At 34.4% G+C, this 18,260-nt stretch overlaps 1 protein-coding gene across 1 annotated transcript; it reads right to left on the reverse strand.

Annotated features, from left to right (window-relative positions):
- Positions 1-7,566: 7,566 nt before the first annotated feature.
- On the reverse strand, positions 7,567-15,960 carry LOC110774877 (uncharacterized). Its single transcript, XM_021979470.2, has 13 exons — positions 15,578-15,960; positions 14,808-15,364; positions 13,985-14,048; positions 11,689-12,090; positions 11,405-11,535; positions 11,206-11,314; positions 10,952-11,097; positions 10,651-10,724; positions 10,417-10,522; positions 10,130-10,332; positions 8,827-9,935; positions 8,474-8,742; positions 7,567-7,931 (listed from the first exon to the last, which is right to left on the reverse strand). The coding sequence occupies exons 1-13, from the start codon at positions 15,665-15,667 to the stop codon at positions 7,913-7,915; spliced, it is 3,279 nt and encodes a 1,092-aa protein (XP_021835162.2). The 5' UTR covers positions 15,668-15,960; the 3' UTR covers positions 7,567-7,912.
- Positions 15,961-18,260: the final 2,300 nt, after the last annotated feature.

Below are 18,260 nucleotides of genomic sequence, written 5' to 3' on the forward strand. Positions count from 1 at the left end.
TTCTGAATAAGCCGTAACGTTTTCACACGGGCGATAATACTTTGATAATTCCCTACAGTTATATTTAAAAAGGGGTTATTTTAGAAAATGGGAATTGTTGGGGTGTTACACACGAACCATCCACCTGCAAAACAAAGTTAGTAAAAATGTGTGTGTTTTCCCCCAGATTTACGAAGTTAAAACCTGGTGGAATGTCAAGGTCCTTCTTCTCGTCAGGCAATTGCGGATTTTGCTTGAAAGTTTGTAAACTTTTCATTGCTTCCTCGGCTTGGAACAACACAGACCTAGCATGACCCCCTTTATTCCTAAACACCCTTTCATTTCTCGTGACCCATAAACTCCAAAGCATGGCCACAAATTCTTCTAGTTTCCGCATTCCTACTTCATCCTTGCTATAAAAGACTCGGATATGTTTCTGAACCCATTCAGCAGCGCTCATGGGATCATTATCATCAATTTGAACTTGTGGTTGATAGATTGTCCAAACCAACCTAGTGACACTACAAGTCCGGAAAATATGTTGTGAGTTTTCTTCCTCATACCCACAATAACTACATTGACTATCCACATCAATCCCTCGCCTCCTCAAATTGCACTTAACAGCTAGAGCATCATGCATTATCCTCCACAAAAACACCTTCCATTTGGGAAGAATGTTAAGTCTCCAAACAATCCGCATAATTTCCAAGACTCCCACCTCCATTTTATCTTCCATCATGGTCTTATTTTCAAGCAGAACCGCATAGCCTGACCTTACTGTGAATTTTCCTTTCGGGTGGTGTTTCCAGTAAACAAAATTCGAGGCTGGAGATTTGGGTAGGTCCATCGTTAAGATATCTCTTGCATCTTTCCATTCAAAACGTTGTCGAACCACTGAGCTTTTCCAAGTGTTACTTGTGTTATCTATTAGATCTTCCACTTTCCATTTTCTTGCTTGAGCTAAACGTTGGTTCGAACGCACCAAGGGGACCCTTCCCTCCACCCAGGCCATACTCGTTGCCAATACTTGTCTCCCATCACCAATTTTCCATGCCAACTCATTTTTGAAAAGAGTAGAAGTCTTGTAAATGCCCCTTCTACCCATTGAAATCAGACCCCTTAGCCGTATATCTGGACCCTTCCTACATATGCAACATCCTTGGGGAGAAAATAGGAACTTCGAGGAAAGGAGGTTATGATCATCATGAAGTCTCATAGCTTGTTTGAAAAGGAGGCTATCATTGAGTAATTCAGCTGATCGAATCCCCACACCTCCTAAAGACTTTGGTTTATTTACCAGTCCCCTTCGAACCCAATGAATGCCTTTTCCCTCCCACCCTGCCCACCAAAAACTACTTATGAAGGAGTCTATTTTATTTGCTATAGAGAGAGGAAGCTTAAGACACTTCATCACATGAGAACAAATTGCCAGGAGGATCGACTGGATTAAGATCAATTTTGTCGGTTGGGAAAGGTGCAATGTTGACCAGCTAACAATTTTACCGGTCAGCTTATCGACCAAGAATTGGAAGTTGTGAGCCTTCTTCCCTTGGATATCAATTGGAACCCCTAGGTGATTACCAATTTGTAACACTTGTGGCATCGAGAGGATAGCCTTGAGACTTACTTTTTTATCCTCACTCATAGACGGTGAGAACTTTACAAAAGATTTGTGCAAGTTCAGCTGCTGTCCTGATATCTTCCCGAATCTAACCAAGTTTTCCATTATGCACGTACACGCTCCTTGATCAGCTTTGAAGAAAAATATGGCGTCATCCGCAAAAAACAGATGTGAAATGGAGGGTGATCTTCTTGTAACTTTTAATCCCTTAAACAATTTAATGTCCTCAGCTAGTATTAACATTCTAGAAAGAATATCCATGCAAAATAGGAATAGGTATGGAGAAAGCGGATCACCTTGACGTAACCCACATTTTGGTTTAAAAGGAGTTGATGCCTTTCCATTAATCAAAGTTCTAAATGTAACCGTACTAATGCATTGAGACACTAGGTGGACCCACTTTTCCGAGAAACCATATGCTTGCATTACTTTGAGAAGAAAATTCCAATCCACCCGATCATAAACTTTTGACATATCGATTTTTACTACGGCCATGTCCTTCCCTTTCCGCGAATTAATCATGTAGAGGAGCTCGTGACTCAAGAAAACATTATCTTCCATGTGACGACCCGGGATGAAAGCATGTTGATAGTTCGAAATCAAACTAGGAAGGACCACTTTTAATCTGTTAACCATGCACTTAGAGATGCCTTTATAAATGGTGTTACAAAGACTGATTGGCCGAAAGTGGGATGCTAGCTCCGGGTTTGCACATTTTGGAATCACTACTAAGAGGGATTTGTTCCACTCTTTGAGAAGGTACCCCGTATCAAAGAAATGTAATATACTTTCTGTTACCAGATCTCCTACCGTATCCCAGTAGCTTTTAAAAAACTCAGCTGTTATCCCATCCGGACCCGGTGATTTTGAGCAATGGATACTAAACATAGCCTCCTTAATCTCCACTTGTGTGAACTTGCGATTCAGCATCTCCTGTTGTATAGAGTTGAGACACGGGAGAGCTAATTGGCGTAAGGTAAAGTCAATTTCCTCACTGTGATGAATATTAACACTTGGGTTAAAGACTTCCACAAGGGATTCCTTAATCACAGAAGCTACTGAATCATGTCCCTCCACCCAAACATCTTCACTATCCCTAATAGTGGTAATTTCATTTCTTGATTTCCTACTTTTGACCCTTCTAAACATCATTGGTGTACTACAATCCCCCTCCCTTATCCATTTCTCCTTCCTTCTTTGTTGCCAGTACTGGAACTTGAGAGAGCAAGAGGGGATCCATCTATTAAGAGTTTCAATGTACGCATTCCCCTTCACCAAGATATCCACTTCTAGAGCTTCATGTAAAAGTTTTGAATTATTCTCCTTCCAATTAATACCCCAAAACGTCTTGTTAGACAAACACCACTTTTGTAATTTCGTTCTAATTTGTTGAAGGTTCTTGTGGACCCTATACATACTGGATCCCGCCCCACGACAAGACCAATTATTTTCTATTAAATCTCGTACTTGTTTAAATTGCAGACACCAGTTTTCTATTTGATAAGGCCTCTTTGTGACTGAAATTGGTGGGGAAGATTCATAGCATATCGCTGCATGATCAGAAGTATAAATAGCGAGTACTTATGAAATTAATAAATCAAGAATATAGCGTTTATATAAGAATTTTTTTTTAATGTTGTTAGATAATGTAATTAAAATGTTGGTATATGTCTAAATCAAAATGTTATATTCTAATAAAGGTGCATAGATTTCCGCTAATAATGCGAAAACAAACTAAAATTCCCCAAAATATGTTCTATGTTATATTAATTTTCATACTACCGTCCACGTAAGCAAGAAAAGTGGTCTGCCTTTTTTCTAATTATTCGACGAAAAACCGCCAATTGAAATAGCGGTTACATTACCTAAACTGCTAACCAAGTCAGCGGTTTAGTTAATAAATGAACCGCTATACCAATTAGCGGTTAAATATGTACTTTTTTTTTCCCTTCAAACTTAGAGCAAACTCACAAAATTCCGCCGCTCAACCACGAACGCCATAAGTCTGACCGTTCGTTGTTGCCTCCCACTATCGGTCGTTATCGTCCAACATCGCCGGAGTGCGCAGAACCACCGGCACATCTCGTCTAACCACCAGCTAGTTTATCATGATTTGTTTCTATAATTACATCTTGTTGTAATTCATGCATTAAGTAACATAATGAACAAAAAAAGGTGAAGTTCGGTGCAGGAGAATTGGTGTACAATGATTCATTTATATGGATAAACTAGCATCCAGTTGATAAATGGAATTTACTACCCAAATTGAGATTATTATTGATGTTAAGTTTTACGGTTTTTTTCCACTAAATACCCCCAAGTTTTGCCGTAATTCACCAAATGCCCATCGACTTTCAATAATACATAAATACCCCTAATTCAAAACATAATACACGAATTACCCTTATGACGTCATCAATCCTAATTAACCCAATTAACCCACCCATTAACCCATTTCCCCAATTAATCCACTAAACTCCTCAATCCTAATTAACCCAATTTTTTCTTTTTTTCTTTTCTCTCTCCCCCATTTCTTCTTCTTCTAGTTTCTTCCATGGAAGCCGATCTCCCACCTCCACCGTTGCCGCTTTCTTTTCTCTCTCCTCAACCTCTTCGGCCGCTATCTCCGACCACCTCCAATCTCTGCACCTCTAATCTCAAACACGACATCATAGTCGAATTGTCTGTCCCACAAAGTTAAGTCTACACCCTCGTAAGGTGATACCGGTACAACTTCCAAAATTAAATGTGCATATGTTATTATACTGAACCATAGCAGCGATTAAGGGTGAAATAGTAGAGTTTGAATATTCAAGATGAGAAATGGCGAAACCGGGTTTTGAGATTAGTTTATCCCATTTTTTGGAGACACATTAGAAATTTTAGATGAGTTTGCCCAATCTGGAGGTCACATTAATTTTGATGCTTTTGCTTTTTTGGACAAAAATAAGGATGGTATGTCGGCAAGACTGAGATGGTTAAGGCCATTAATGAAACTACCACCGGGAAATCTTAGATTTTTTGTTCCAATTTTTCCGATCGATTACCTTTTCTCGTTCAATTTTACTTCGATTTGTGCTTTAATTTGATTAATTTCTAGTAATTTTTTGTTTTTTCAAAGCAAAGCTGAACAATTTGTGAGATTAAATTTGATTTTGTTGGTGTGAGTAGAATCGCAAATATTGATAATGAAGGATTACTGAAGGAGATTCCCGAGGATGGAAGAGTGCCAAGGACAAAGATCGTGTGTACTCTAGGGCCTACCTCGAGGTTGGTGTCGATGCTAGAGAAGCTGTTGAGAGCGAGGATGAATGTAGCGCGATTTGAGCCTCTCTTGCTTCCACCCCTTTTTCTGGGAATTTTATTTTGGGCGCTTTGAATTATTTTATGGTAATGTAAACTGAAGCATTCTTGATTCTTCCAGCTAAAATTAATTTGATAATAACAAAAATTTTCCCCTCTTTCTCTCTCCTGTTTTCTTTGTGTTCTTGACTTCAATGGAAGAAAGTAGTCCTGATTTGCTGGTGTGTTGATGGAAGAGAGAAAGAGAGAGAGAAAAGAAAAAGAAATGTGTGGGTTAGTGGGTTAATGGATGGGTTAATTAGGTTTGTTAATGGGTGGATTAATTAGGGGTGTTTGATATGCTCATATTTTATAGTGTTTTTACCCCCGTTCCTTAGTACTTTTTGATCTCAAATGAGCTCTTCAGAGCGATTTTGGGTACTAATGTGCTCCTTGTAGTGTGTTTGTAGTTTCAAGTTCATCATTGATAGGAATTAGCATATTTTTGTGCATTTCCTACTCATTTGAATCAATACAAGAGATTATGTACTTTCAAAAGCACAAACATTGAGTTGGAAGAGTTAAATCAAATGGAAGTTGGCGGGGGGGGGGGGGGGGGGATTGATTTACTCAAATATAATTTGTGACACTTGCGTACTCCATTTACAGTGAATTTTTTAAAAACGAGGATTTTCTCCAACACTTCTACGTACCTATTTGCAAGCGTAAGGCTCTGTTCTCTTCGTCTGGTCTGGTCTGGTTTTTCATTTTGCTGGTCTGGTCCGATTCATGCCGGTCTGGTCTAGTCTGATTAATGCTGGTCTGGTCTGGTCTGGTCTGGTCTGAACTTTTCTAATTATTATTATAATATTAAATATTAAATAATAAATATTAAATAATAAATAATAAATAATAAATAATAAATAATAAATAATAAATAATAAATAATAAATAATAAATAATAAATAATAAATAATAAATAATAAATAATAAATAATAAATAATAAATAATAAATAATAAATAATAAATAATAAATAATAAATAATAAATAATAAATAATAAATAATAAATAATAAATAATAAATAATAAATAATAAATAATAAATAATAAATAATAAATAATAAATAATAAATAATAAATAAAATAAATAATAAATAATAAATAATAAATAATAAATACTCCCTCTGTTCCATAATGTTCCTCATGTTTACTATTCATATGGTCAAAATTTAAAAACTTTGACCGTAATTAATAGTATGATTAAGAGTATAAATGTTTACTTATGGGATATCATTGGATTCGTTTCAATATCAAATTTTTAAATATCATTTTTTTATAATTTTTACTAATACGAAAATAAAATTATTAATGGTCAAAATAGTGCATTGGAGACCGCGCATAATGGAAAAGTGAGGAACATTATGGAACGGAGGGAGTAATAAATAAAAAATAATAAATAAAAAATAATAAATAATAAATAATAAATAATAAATAATAAATAATAAATAATAAATAATAAATAAAAAATAAAAAATAAAAAATAATAAATAATAAATAATAAATAATAAATAATAAATAATAAATAATAAATAATAAATAATAAATAATAAATAATAAATAATAAATAATAAATAATAAATAATAAATAATAAATAATAAATAATAAATAATAAATAATAAATAATAAATAATAAATAATAAATAATAAATAATAAATAATAAATAATAAATAATAAATAATAAATAATAAATAATAAATAATAAATAATAAATAATAAATAATAAATAATAAATAATAAATAATAAATAATAAATAATAAATAATAAATAATAAATAATAAATAATAAATAATAATAATAATAAATAATAAATAATAAATAATAAATAATAAATAATAAATAAATAAATATAAATTATTTAATAATTAAAAATTAATTTTTAATAATTATGACAACTTAATTAAAATTAACTAATACCTAAGTTTTAATAATGAATAATTAGAATTTGTTATTTATTACTCCCTCCATCCCTTAATACTCGACCTGTTTTGACCGGAAACGCTTGCCAATGCACAACTTTGACCACCAATTTCTTTAACTACATATTAAAAAAACTTATAAAAATATTAATATTTTGAAAATTTATATTAAAATAAAGCCAACAATATATTATATACTAACATTTATTTCATATGCTAGAAATAAAATAGGTTCAAAGTGAATTATGTGAATAATACAAAAAGTCAAAACAGGTCGAGTATTAAGAGACAGAGGAGTAATTATTAATTAATAATTAATAGTTAATAATTAAAAGTTGGTAACTACGAATTATTAATTAATAATTAATATATATTTATTAATAATTATAATTAATAATTATTTATTAATTATAACTAATTATTATTTATTACTTATATTTATAATTATAATTAATAATTAATTTATAATAATAATTAATTATTAATTTATAATATTATTAATTATTAGTAATAATTGTTTTAATTATTATAATTATAATTAAAATAATAATGTTAAATAATTAAAAATTCCTGGTCTGGTATGGTCTGATCTGAATGTTGCTGGTCTGGTCTGATCTGAATGTTGCTGGTCTGATCTGGTCTGGTCTGATTTAATAAGATCTGATTCAATAAGTAACAATGACAAGGTGAAGAGAACATGGTCTAAGCCGTTAATTGCGGCAAAGATACTCGCTGGCTTGCTACTGTCTGTTTTGCCCCAGAAATTTCTAGGGTGTTTCCCGCCATTCTTCTACTCCAAGAGTTCCAACCCTCCTACAACGCCTCACCAAAATGGAGTGTTTCAGCAAACTTAGAAATTGCTCATAGCAAACTGGGAGGGGGAAATATTAGTTTTACAAACCAAAAATTACACGCCAAAAAAAAAAAAAAAAACTTCTGCAGCTTTCCTAATTGTGGCTTTTGTGCAAGTAGCCTCATTGTACCACCCAAAAGAAGAATCCTTTACAATGTCTGTCTATGCAGCTTGTCCAACAAACACGACAATCTCTTCAGACTTGGATTCTTCGACTGCAATGCGAACGAACAAACATGTATCAGTTCACTAAGCAATTAAAATAATAATCAAAAGAATGTTAAACTTGTCCCTTGTATAAATAAAAAGGATGAAGAGTGAAGTCATAAAATGGCATCACATCCCCTCAATTAATAAAAATAAGGCTTCTGGTGCACATTGTGGTCATAGAAGTAGAATTTGCAACAGACCGAACTTCTGTTTTTATAAAATCACAATTCACAAGCTTGGTAAGAAGGCATTGATATGTGAAGTGTGATAGTGTGCTAACAATGGTCAAGCGCAAAGGGAAATGCAGCCAAAGCTCTCAGTATGACAGTATACCACCACGAGGATAGAGAAAGAGAGAAACTGTGGGTATTGGAAAATTAACAAACTTTTAGTCAAATGAATGAAATTATGTTTTACTCCTAGTCCCACAACTATGATAGTAGCCGGAGCAGCCAAGACACTGGTGCTAAAAGTCTCGACTCGCGTGGTAGTTCAGCTTAAAATGATGCAGAAAAGTGATTTAAAAGATGGCCAAATATATACCAACCTTCTCAAAGAGGCAGCATGAATTGAAGGGAATTCCATGTCCTCATAGTTTTGATATTGCCTTGTAGTCCAAGGTATCAAATCAATCTTTTCAACCACCTCATCACAAATCACACATTTGTGAGTTGAAGTACCGACTGCAGCAATCCTCATGGCTACGACCTTGCAGTCACCACACCATAGTGGATGCTGGCATGGATAATTGGCCCACATCATATTCTTCTTTTCACATGCGAAACAGTTGCCTTGCTTGAGGCTAGCTGCATAGTCCTGGACCATAAAAGAAGAGAAAATAAAATAACAGCTTGAATTGAAAGAGATGTACAAAAGGCCATAAAAGTTATCAGATCTTACATCGTAAAACTTGAGGCCCTTGAGAAAGAACACGTGTTTCCTTTTCTGAGCAAGGGCCTCCAAAATCAAATGTTTTCGCCTGCATTGTTCATCTGGTACCTTGTATCCACCAGTCCCGAGCCATGTTCGAGCAAGAAACAGAGGGTCTGGTTCCAAAAACTGTAGTAACCTGGGACAGTCTAGAGGAACTGTTATATTAGGATCAACATTTTCTATCTTTCCACATACTTCATTCACAGAAGTGGCACTGGGATTTTTCTCAGAGGTCTTATCGGATTGAGAGTCACTATCTGATTCTTTTATCTTCAGACCAATACTCATACTCTCACTATTAGATAAACCATCATCATCATTTACAGATACTGGTGTTGCTGGTTGGGACACAGCGATGGTTTTCCTTGGTACAACCAATTGTGGAGGTCGGTCCACATTAGGCAAGAGGATCATGTGGTTAGCAACCTGACCACCTGTGTGGACAATCTTAACCCTACATATCTCAGGGATAGACTTAACAAATTCGCTCAATTTAGAGTACCCAAGAGAGGCGTGGTCAAGCTCTAGCCCAAATATTGCCTTAAAATCAGCTTTCAGAGATGATAGGGAATAAAATTCTCCTTCGGTATTCCTCGACATCTTTTTTAAAAATCGAGGAAGCCATTTCTTTAAAGTAACAAACCATACAGGCATATCTTGTCCTGAAGGTTGTGACCTGCGGATGTTGCGCTCAATTTTTGGATCTTCTGGTTTTTCTTGGCCCACTCGATCTGCCCAAGACATCTTTTTAGGTATTGCCTCAACAGATTTCTGCTCACTTTGTTTTTGTGTTTGACACTGGTAATGATTGCTTTCTTGTTGCACTGTCTCTTGCTTGGGTTCATCTCCATGATCTTCTGGGGATGATAGCCATCTTGGAATCGCACTTTTCATTTCAACTTTCTTTCCCCATATATCAGTATAGTGGGCCTCCAAAGCAGCAGCTACAGATTTCTCATGCTTGAAGGTAATAAAACCAAAACCCCTGGACATTACTTGATCGTCGATTTCCATCTGTAATACCTTGGCTTCTGTCACTGGTCCATATTGCTCTTCCATGACATCAGCTAAAGAATCTGCCTCATGAAGCATAACATAAAATGAGTAACCTCTACATACCATCTCCCTTCCAAATTGGTTGACATTATATACTAGTGCAAGTTTAACCAATGTGCCGAATAATTCAGAATGGAGAGAGTAATATTTTTAATCGACTAAAATCAATAATAAATGTTAGGCTTATTTCTCCCGGAATATACTAATTTCTTACCAGAGTCCAAACTAGGTGGTAGTCCTCCCACAAAAATCTTTCGCTTGAATTCTGCTAAAACTGTATTACGAGCAATGCCAACTCTTAACTTTGAATTCTCGAGGTCCCCTTCACCATGCCAGTAAAAACATGTAGACCCTCTAGTACATCCTGTTGGCGATCCATAGTATTTGCAAATATAATTATCTGCAGTTGAGTCAACACTGGAATCCACACATAATTTCTTGTTTAGTACTGGGAAAATTATAAGGACATAGCTATATAAGGTGCTAAGGTTAAACCTTTACCTTTCAGAAGTAGAGCATGCCTCTTTCCAAAGTGCTTCACAGGTTTCTTTAACCACTTGATCATTATGAATGTGTGCTGTGTACTTCTGCTGGGATGCCCTATTGGCTGTATGGTTGTAGAGCAAATGAGGTATTGATTAGTCTAGGTTAAGTATGAGTAAGATTAAGAGCTATATTTCTTCAGTTTGGTGCCACATCCAAGATATATTATTAATTTCGTAGGACCAAACTTACTTATGACTATACTGGTTCGATTTAAAGCAGACCGCATGTCCTGTGATTTTGCCAAGTCTATAGGTCGTTCTCGACTGAAATCCAAGGGGGGAAAAGAAACATCAGATAATAAGATCTAGAGTAGCTGCGGCTTTTAAAAAACAGAAATTAAGTGACCTCCATTCAAGGTCCAGAGAGATCAAAGCAAACTGAATCAACATATCTAGGTCACTAAAGATGTACTCTGTACTTGGAATGAATATTGTGCCGGGATAGGGAAATAAAGTAGTAAACGAATTGAAGCAAGTCTAGAATTGGTCACCGCAAATTATGGACCTCCGTGGTTGCTCCATAACTCAGCAGGAGTTGAGCACAATCTATGAAGTCATTTTTTGCAGCTAAAAACAAAGGAGTTTCTTTCAATTCGGATGTAACATGGACACTGTCAAAATCATGACGTAGCAGGATCTGTAATATCAAACAGCAAGCACAAAAAAGGATCAGTTATCCATCAAAACACCAACACTGAGTTCAAGTGGAAATTTCAGCATTGTAAACCAAACACATATTACATACCTTAAGTGCTTCTAAGTTCCCATTTGCAGCAGCTATGTGAACAGCAGTCAATCCCAGCTTATCTTTTTGCCTCACTCGAGCACCATGCTTCAGAAGAAGCTCCAACATTCTAGATAGCATCCAAAGTTCCATATCTTAGTAATCAAAATCTGTACAAGGCAGAAGAAACATCTCTGGTGTCCAAAAATTATATGTATACCTGATATGTTCAGGACTGCTCACTTTTGATGCTTTGAGAGACCAATGAAGGGCAGTGTTACCTTCGGCATCAGCTTCAGTCACTTTAAGGCCTGTCTGCAGAAGCAGCTTCATAACAGCTTCATCTCCAGCCTTCAGAAAGGGAAAAGAACCCCCCAAAAGATCAAAGAAGAAGAATGAGTGTATTTGTAAAAATAACTACCGGGTGATAATGCCATGAGGGGACAGAAAAACAGGGGCTCTGTATTCACTATCAAATCAGTAAGGTAGACTTCGGTTTGTTACCTTAGAAGCAATTATAAGAGGAGATGTGGCTTTCTTGTCCACACACCCATTATGAGGAGTAGCCCCAAAGAAATAGAGCAACTCTATCTCCCTAAGTAATATCTTCCTCCTTTCCTCCTCGCCATTATCAGCGTCGTCCTTGCTTTCCTGTGGCCCTTTAAGCTTTCCCTTGTTTCCAATGAAAATCGATATGGCCTCCCTGATAACGCCACTATACACTGTCATCTTTTCCGCCATCAAATCAGCATTTGTTCGCACCTCCAACAACGACCCGTTTATCTTCTCTGCAGCCACCATCAAGAGCGCAGCTAGAGCTATCATCCGCCCTTCAATTGCTATGGTGTACGCTACCTCTCCTATATCCATTGTCTTTTCAGACAGCAGTCTTATGGCTCCCAATTCCTGGATTTATGCAACTCATGAAACCAGTCATCATAACAATAAACTTGCGATTGCTAATTTATACTAGTCTTTGTAAAAGTGATTTGCAATTCATCTACTCCACATTCTTTACTATCACATGTTTAGTTTGGTATATTTTTAAGATTATTATAATTGTAATTTGATTAATAAACAATTTATGGAGATGTCAAGTCCAATTTACCATGCCATAATTGAATACTGGTTTACTGTAAATACTTTTCAACTTTTTTGAGCAGAATATTTATTTCAATGTAGTCCCAATACTATCGATTCGAGATTCAAGAATATAAACTTCACAACTAACAATTTATATTTATGATGGTGATTAGCAAATATTTACATACTCTCTCCGTCTCTTTTTATTCTTTACGTTTTGTATTTTTCACGGGTTTTAACGATTAATTACGTTTTATTAGGGTTTAAACAAGATTCCTCAATTTTTTTATTTAAACAAGATAAATTACGTTTATTTATAATGTTTTTACTTTTATCAAAATTCTGATATTGAAAAATGGGAAAAATTTAATGTCCCAATGGAAAAGTGTGAGATATCAAATGACCCAATAAATTTAATTGGTTAAAATAATAATTTGACACAAATTTTGATAGAATACTAAGTCATTTATGTGATAATATAAAAGGAAATGTAAAGAACATTTTGAAATACCCAAAAAGGAAAACATAAAAAACAAAAAGAGACGGAGGTAGGAGTTCATCTTTTTTATTCTTTACGTTTGGTATTTACACTTTTCTGTTGGGACATTAAATTAAATTCATTTGGTCATTTAATCATTTAATCTCTCACACTTTTCTGTTAGGACATTAAATTTTTCTCATTTTCCCAATATCTGAATTTTGATAAGAATGAAAACATTATGAATAAACGTAATTTTTCTTGTTTAAATAAAAAAAAATTGAGGAATCTCAATGCACATTAATTAATCGTTAATAAACGTCTGAAGCTACTGGTTTGACCACTGAAGTGGAATTGACAAATTCTGGTGAAACAAATTTCTTGTTGATTGACAGACAAGTGGGGCTCAATTAAATAACAAGTTACTACCTTCGTTTCAAAATGATATTTACACTTTCCGTTTTAGTCTGTTTCATAATGTTATTTACACTTTGCTTTATTCTATTTTTTGACATAAAAATTTACTACTTTAACCTTCTTACCCCACAATAATTACAATTTTTCACTCAATTTATCTCACTTTATTCTTTTTTTTCTTTTACGCATCCAACTTTTTATACATTACTCTTACTTTATCCATATTTTATTATATTCAACCAACTTTTCCATTTTTATCTTAATATTTGTGCAAATAGTAACTGTAAATATATTTATGAAACGGAGGTAGTATTAGCTAACCATAAGGGTACAAATTAGCTAGCAATAAAAATAACTTGAAATAATGTGGCATGGCAAATTAATTTGGAAATTAGTTTTCCATTGGAGATGCTCTTATGTATTACATATTTTATATGCATGCTTACTTTTCATATGTTATTTTGACCAAAATATTTGATAATCTTAATATGTTAATTTAACCAAATAGTTAGTAATTATATTTTTCATTATTCATTTTTAACACATTATTATTACGTGATATCTTAGGAAAAAGTTGTTGGATGAAAATTTTTAAACGACAAGTAACACGAGTGATTCCTAATGTCTATTTTAATATAAAGTTATAGATTATTGATAAGGCTCAGATAATTTCAAAATTTTCATTTACCGAGATTGTTTGGTGGAGCAATTATATTCATATAGTTTCCGTCCAATTCTATTTATCTGTTTTTCGAAAGTTAACAATGACGATAAAGTATGAACTTTTCTTTCTTAAATTTAAATAAACTCAAGCTATAGTACCTTTTCGCTGAGCAACAGCAACAAATCATCTAGTGGCTGATCGAGTTCCCAATCCACCTCCATCCTTCAAATTTATAAAGGGCCAAAAAAATAATTACGACGACAAAATGAATGAAAAGGCATAAAATCTCTCAACTGATAAGTTATGAATGAAAATCTAGTTGCATTTAATACAATTAACCTCTTTAAAATGATGAAACGCCTTTCTAAAAGTGGAACTGTCTATTGAAGTAAATTTAAATACTTGCATCTACAGAGTATAATATTCTCGAAATTTTCTTATGCTAAGTATTACTCCGTAAATCAAGATCCATCAAATGATGCACACGGAAGGAACCAAGAAAACAATGTATTTCCGAAAATGTAAATATTTAGTCACGAAGTAGGAATATCACTATACTCTCAAATGAAGTAAGAATAATGCTCAAACCACGTACAATTTCTCCAGCTACTGAAGTTTGATGAAATTACAAAAATTCTCACTAACATGCTAACATTAATTCATCTAAAAACTTTATTAACAGAAAAAATATAAAAGGCCGAAAAGAAAGAAAAAACTTGATTTATTTACTAAAATAAGAAGCGCATAGAAAGAAGAAGAAAAAAAGGCACACAAGCAAAAGAAACAATAAAAGTAGAAACAGAGGTTTCTAAAAATAGAAAGTTTCCCTTCTTTTGTTTTATTTTATCTGATAATTCAACTGCAAACAAAAAGAAATACTTTTTTTTAAAAAAAAAATAATGGAAAAAAAATATAAAAGTACTAGAAAGAAATAAAATAAAGAAAAATAGTACGAATAGTTTTAAGAATTTTTGGACGGACCTGCTGCTCCGCAGAGCCAACTCCAGGGGGAGCAGACGCCTCGCAGCGAAAGTGTTGTTGTTTTTTCCGCTACCACAACCATTTCCAACCGCTGCGCCTGCAATAACACCTGCAACAGCAGCTTTACGCTTTGTTTTCACGTCCGTTCGTGCTCTTTTGCGGAGGAGCAGCTCAATGCAGTGTAGAGCGTGGTTTTCCGCGGCGGTGTGAAGCGGAGCGAAGCCGGAACCGCCGTCGACGTCATTAACTGAAGGAACGACGACGCCGCCGGTAATTTCGCCGCTGATCAGAACCTCCGCTGAGTTCACCGAGTCGAACTCACAACAGAGATGAAGGAGTTTCGACATCATCACTCGATTGAACGGTTCTGATTTATCGTTGGCGGAGGTGATGATGATGAATTCCTTCGCTTTTTCGATAAGTTTTTCTCTGTCGTCTCTGATTATCGCTTTGATGAGTGCGGTTTCGACGCTCGCCGGCTTCGAAATGCTAGCGTTTGTTCCGATTGCTGGCGGATAGATGTTTCCCGGCCATTTTTCTTCAATCCTCTGCGTTTTCTGCCAAAAAGAGGAGAGAGAAATTTTCTCATTTTTAAAATTCTCCGTCGATTTAAGAAATGCGTTCAAGAACCAAAAGATTTTACGAAATTCTTCGAAAAGACACTCAAAATCGAGAGTTAAAAACCTTAACATTTGAGAAAAACAACTCAAAAATCGATTAATAAAAAGCTGTTAAGCCCAAGATTCGAGAAAGAAAATAGAGGAAGTTACTGTTTTGTTGCTGAAAGGAGAAGGATATAAACTGTCGGGAAGAGAGTGAAGGAGCTGCGAAACTTCAAAACTCTGCATTTGCATCTCCATTTTCTGTGAAAAAAGCCAGAAAAAAAGGCGAACAACAAAACTTTTACTATTTAAAGAAAGATAAAAGGTGTAGTACTCCTATTTCACAAGAACCGAAGCTTCAGTGAGCTACAACAATGCGGAAACCCTAACATCAGCAGCATTAAAGCTCCATAAGAATTGCATCAATGGCGTTTGAATTGTCCAAATGTGGTAGTGGTGGTTACTGAACAGAAAAAGGAGATGAGGAGAGAGAAAATGGGAAGAGATTGAAAATAAACTGAATAAATGAAAGTGAGAGGGAGGAAGGGAGAGGATGGTTTTATAGTCCTAGGAAAAGGAAACCCCTGGGCCTCTTTATCCAATGAGAAATCCCCACACAAGGGGGGAGTAAGTCGATGATTGTGACTAACTGACTATCATGCCCTTTTGTAACAAGTGCTGTGAGCCTGTGATACAATTTTTTTTGAACAATGGATAATAACCAAAAAAAATTCCTAAATGCAATGATGAAACACAAATTGTTTTGGAAAAATTATTTTAAATAATTTAACATTTCAACGATTTTACGTTATTAATCCAACTTTTGGATTATTATCTAACTAGGTTAGTCCCGTACACGCATGGAGATTTTTCTTTACAAAATATTTAATTGAATATCCCTAAATTATTGCATAATTATTAAATTTTGAACATATTCATTTAATTTATTTGTCTAATACGCATATTTTATATCCGTTATATGCGAATTTTACCAAAATATTATGAGTTAATATACTTTTCTATTATTAATGTACCGATTTGGGTAAAATATTACCAAAAATTGCAACTTTTGTGTAAAACCGCCTTACCGAATAGACCACTTTGATTGCACAACTAATTGGTTTCATTACTTAACTACTCGGTTCCATTGCGTAATTAACCGGTTTCTTTGCTTACCTAATAATTAGTTTTATTGTTTAACTAATTGGTTCTAGTTCTTTACTAATTAGTTACAGTGCTTAACTAATTGATTCAATTGATTAACTTATATGACACCAAGGTGATATTTTATGTAAGACCGCCTTATGTAAAAGTTTGTATACAAAAAATATTTAGCAAAATTATTATTACGTAATATCTATTATTGCCATAATATACAAACAAATATTATTTTCCATACATAAATTGTTTATAAAATATGGTAGAAAATAAAAATTACATAAAACAAACACACTTTTTAGGAAAATGGATTTTGGCGGAAAAATTTTGCACCAAGAAGTGACACGTGTCATTATGGGCGTCTGTTTTAGTATAAGTAATATATAATCCAACTTTTGCATCTCATTAGCTTTCATTGTACCAATGCGATCATCAACCCGATACAACGGGAAACTTATACATGTGTCATGCATTAATCATTCGTTACATTTATTTTTTTAAAATTAATTTTTTTCTTTTCTTTCTTATTTCTGGTATTTTTCTTCTTTCCTTTCTCTTTCTATTCCTTCCGTGTTTGAACCACCGCTACCTGCCAACTGGCGATAAAACGCTACCTTCTGGTCATCCTACCTTTTGTCCCTTCCTTTACGTTGTCCTTTTTTCACCTCGTTCCTTCTCGCACTTTAACCCTCATTCTCTGCTTTTCTCTCTCCTTTCAGACACCTCCGCAACAACCATTGAGCCACCATCTCTGCCGCCACTTTCCATCCCTTCCACCGGAATCCACTTGCCTATGCCACACCTTTTGGGCTCCGTCCACGTACCCCTTGCAACAACCACCTCGCATCTTCTACTTCCCTTCATACACGGGTCTATTCGAATTACCAAAACCAATCTTGCTCTTCAAAATCAATATGAAGTATACATTAAACTTCTTACCAACATCTTGGATCTGTATAATTGTTTTTAAAAGTCAACCATTTTCTATCATTGATTCATTAATCCCATTAGTTAGTTTACTAAACTGCTTTTTCAATATTCGATAAAAGTGATACTAAGTATAGTGACGAGTAGCTCTCAAGGGTCTAAAGTTGAATAAGTCTTCCATTGAGTAGTAGTTTCAGACGAGAAGGGGGCAGAGAGAAGGATGAGAAATGAAGAATAAGGCTATGGAGATAGAAGGAATGACGAAGAAGGAGGCGGGAACAAAAAAAATTAAAATTAAAAAGTTGTACCTTTTTAGCCGATTCCCGATCATTTGGGCTCAATATAAAGGCTAAATAATTAGACGGTGGGGTAGAAAATTTACTAAAAGTAAGATGTGACTCCTAATAAAACACGGCCGGAAATGATAAGTGTGACTCCTAAAAAATTACAGTGGGAGTATCTGTTTATAATTTTTTTTAATCCTATAAAAAATACTCATACAATTATGCCGAATTTAAAAGGCAAAATTTTTGAAAAAATTAGTTTTACTTGTCTCTTCATTAGCGTAGTCCCAAACACAAATCCCTATCGTCAGTTACTCTATGAAAATTCTTACTTGGGGCGCTTAAGGAACATAACAAGGTTACTCTGGAGAATTTGAATAAAAAATCAGCATGTATCAGTCATTAGCACCATCTTTATGAACTGGTAAGATTCTGAAAACAACAACAACATGATTCCAATTCTAACGCCCCGACCTTTTTGG

The sequence above is a fragment of the Spinacia oleracea genome, chromosome 1, assembly GCF_020520425.1.
Source record: "Spinacia oleracea cultivar Varoflay chromosome 1, BTI_SOV_V1, whole genome shotgun sequence".
NCBI lineage: Eukaryota > Viridiplantae > Streptophyta > Magnoliopsida > Caryophyllales > Amaranthaceae > Spinacia > Spinacia oleracea.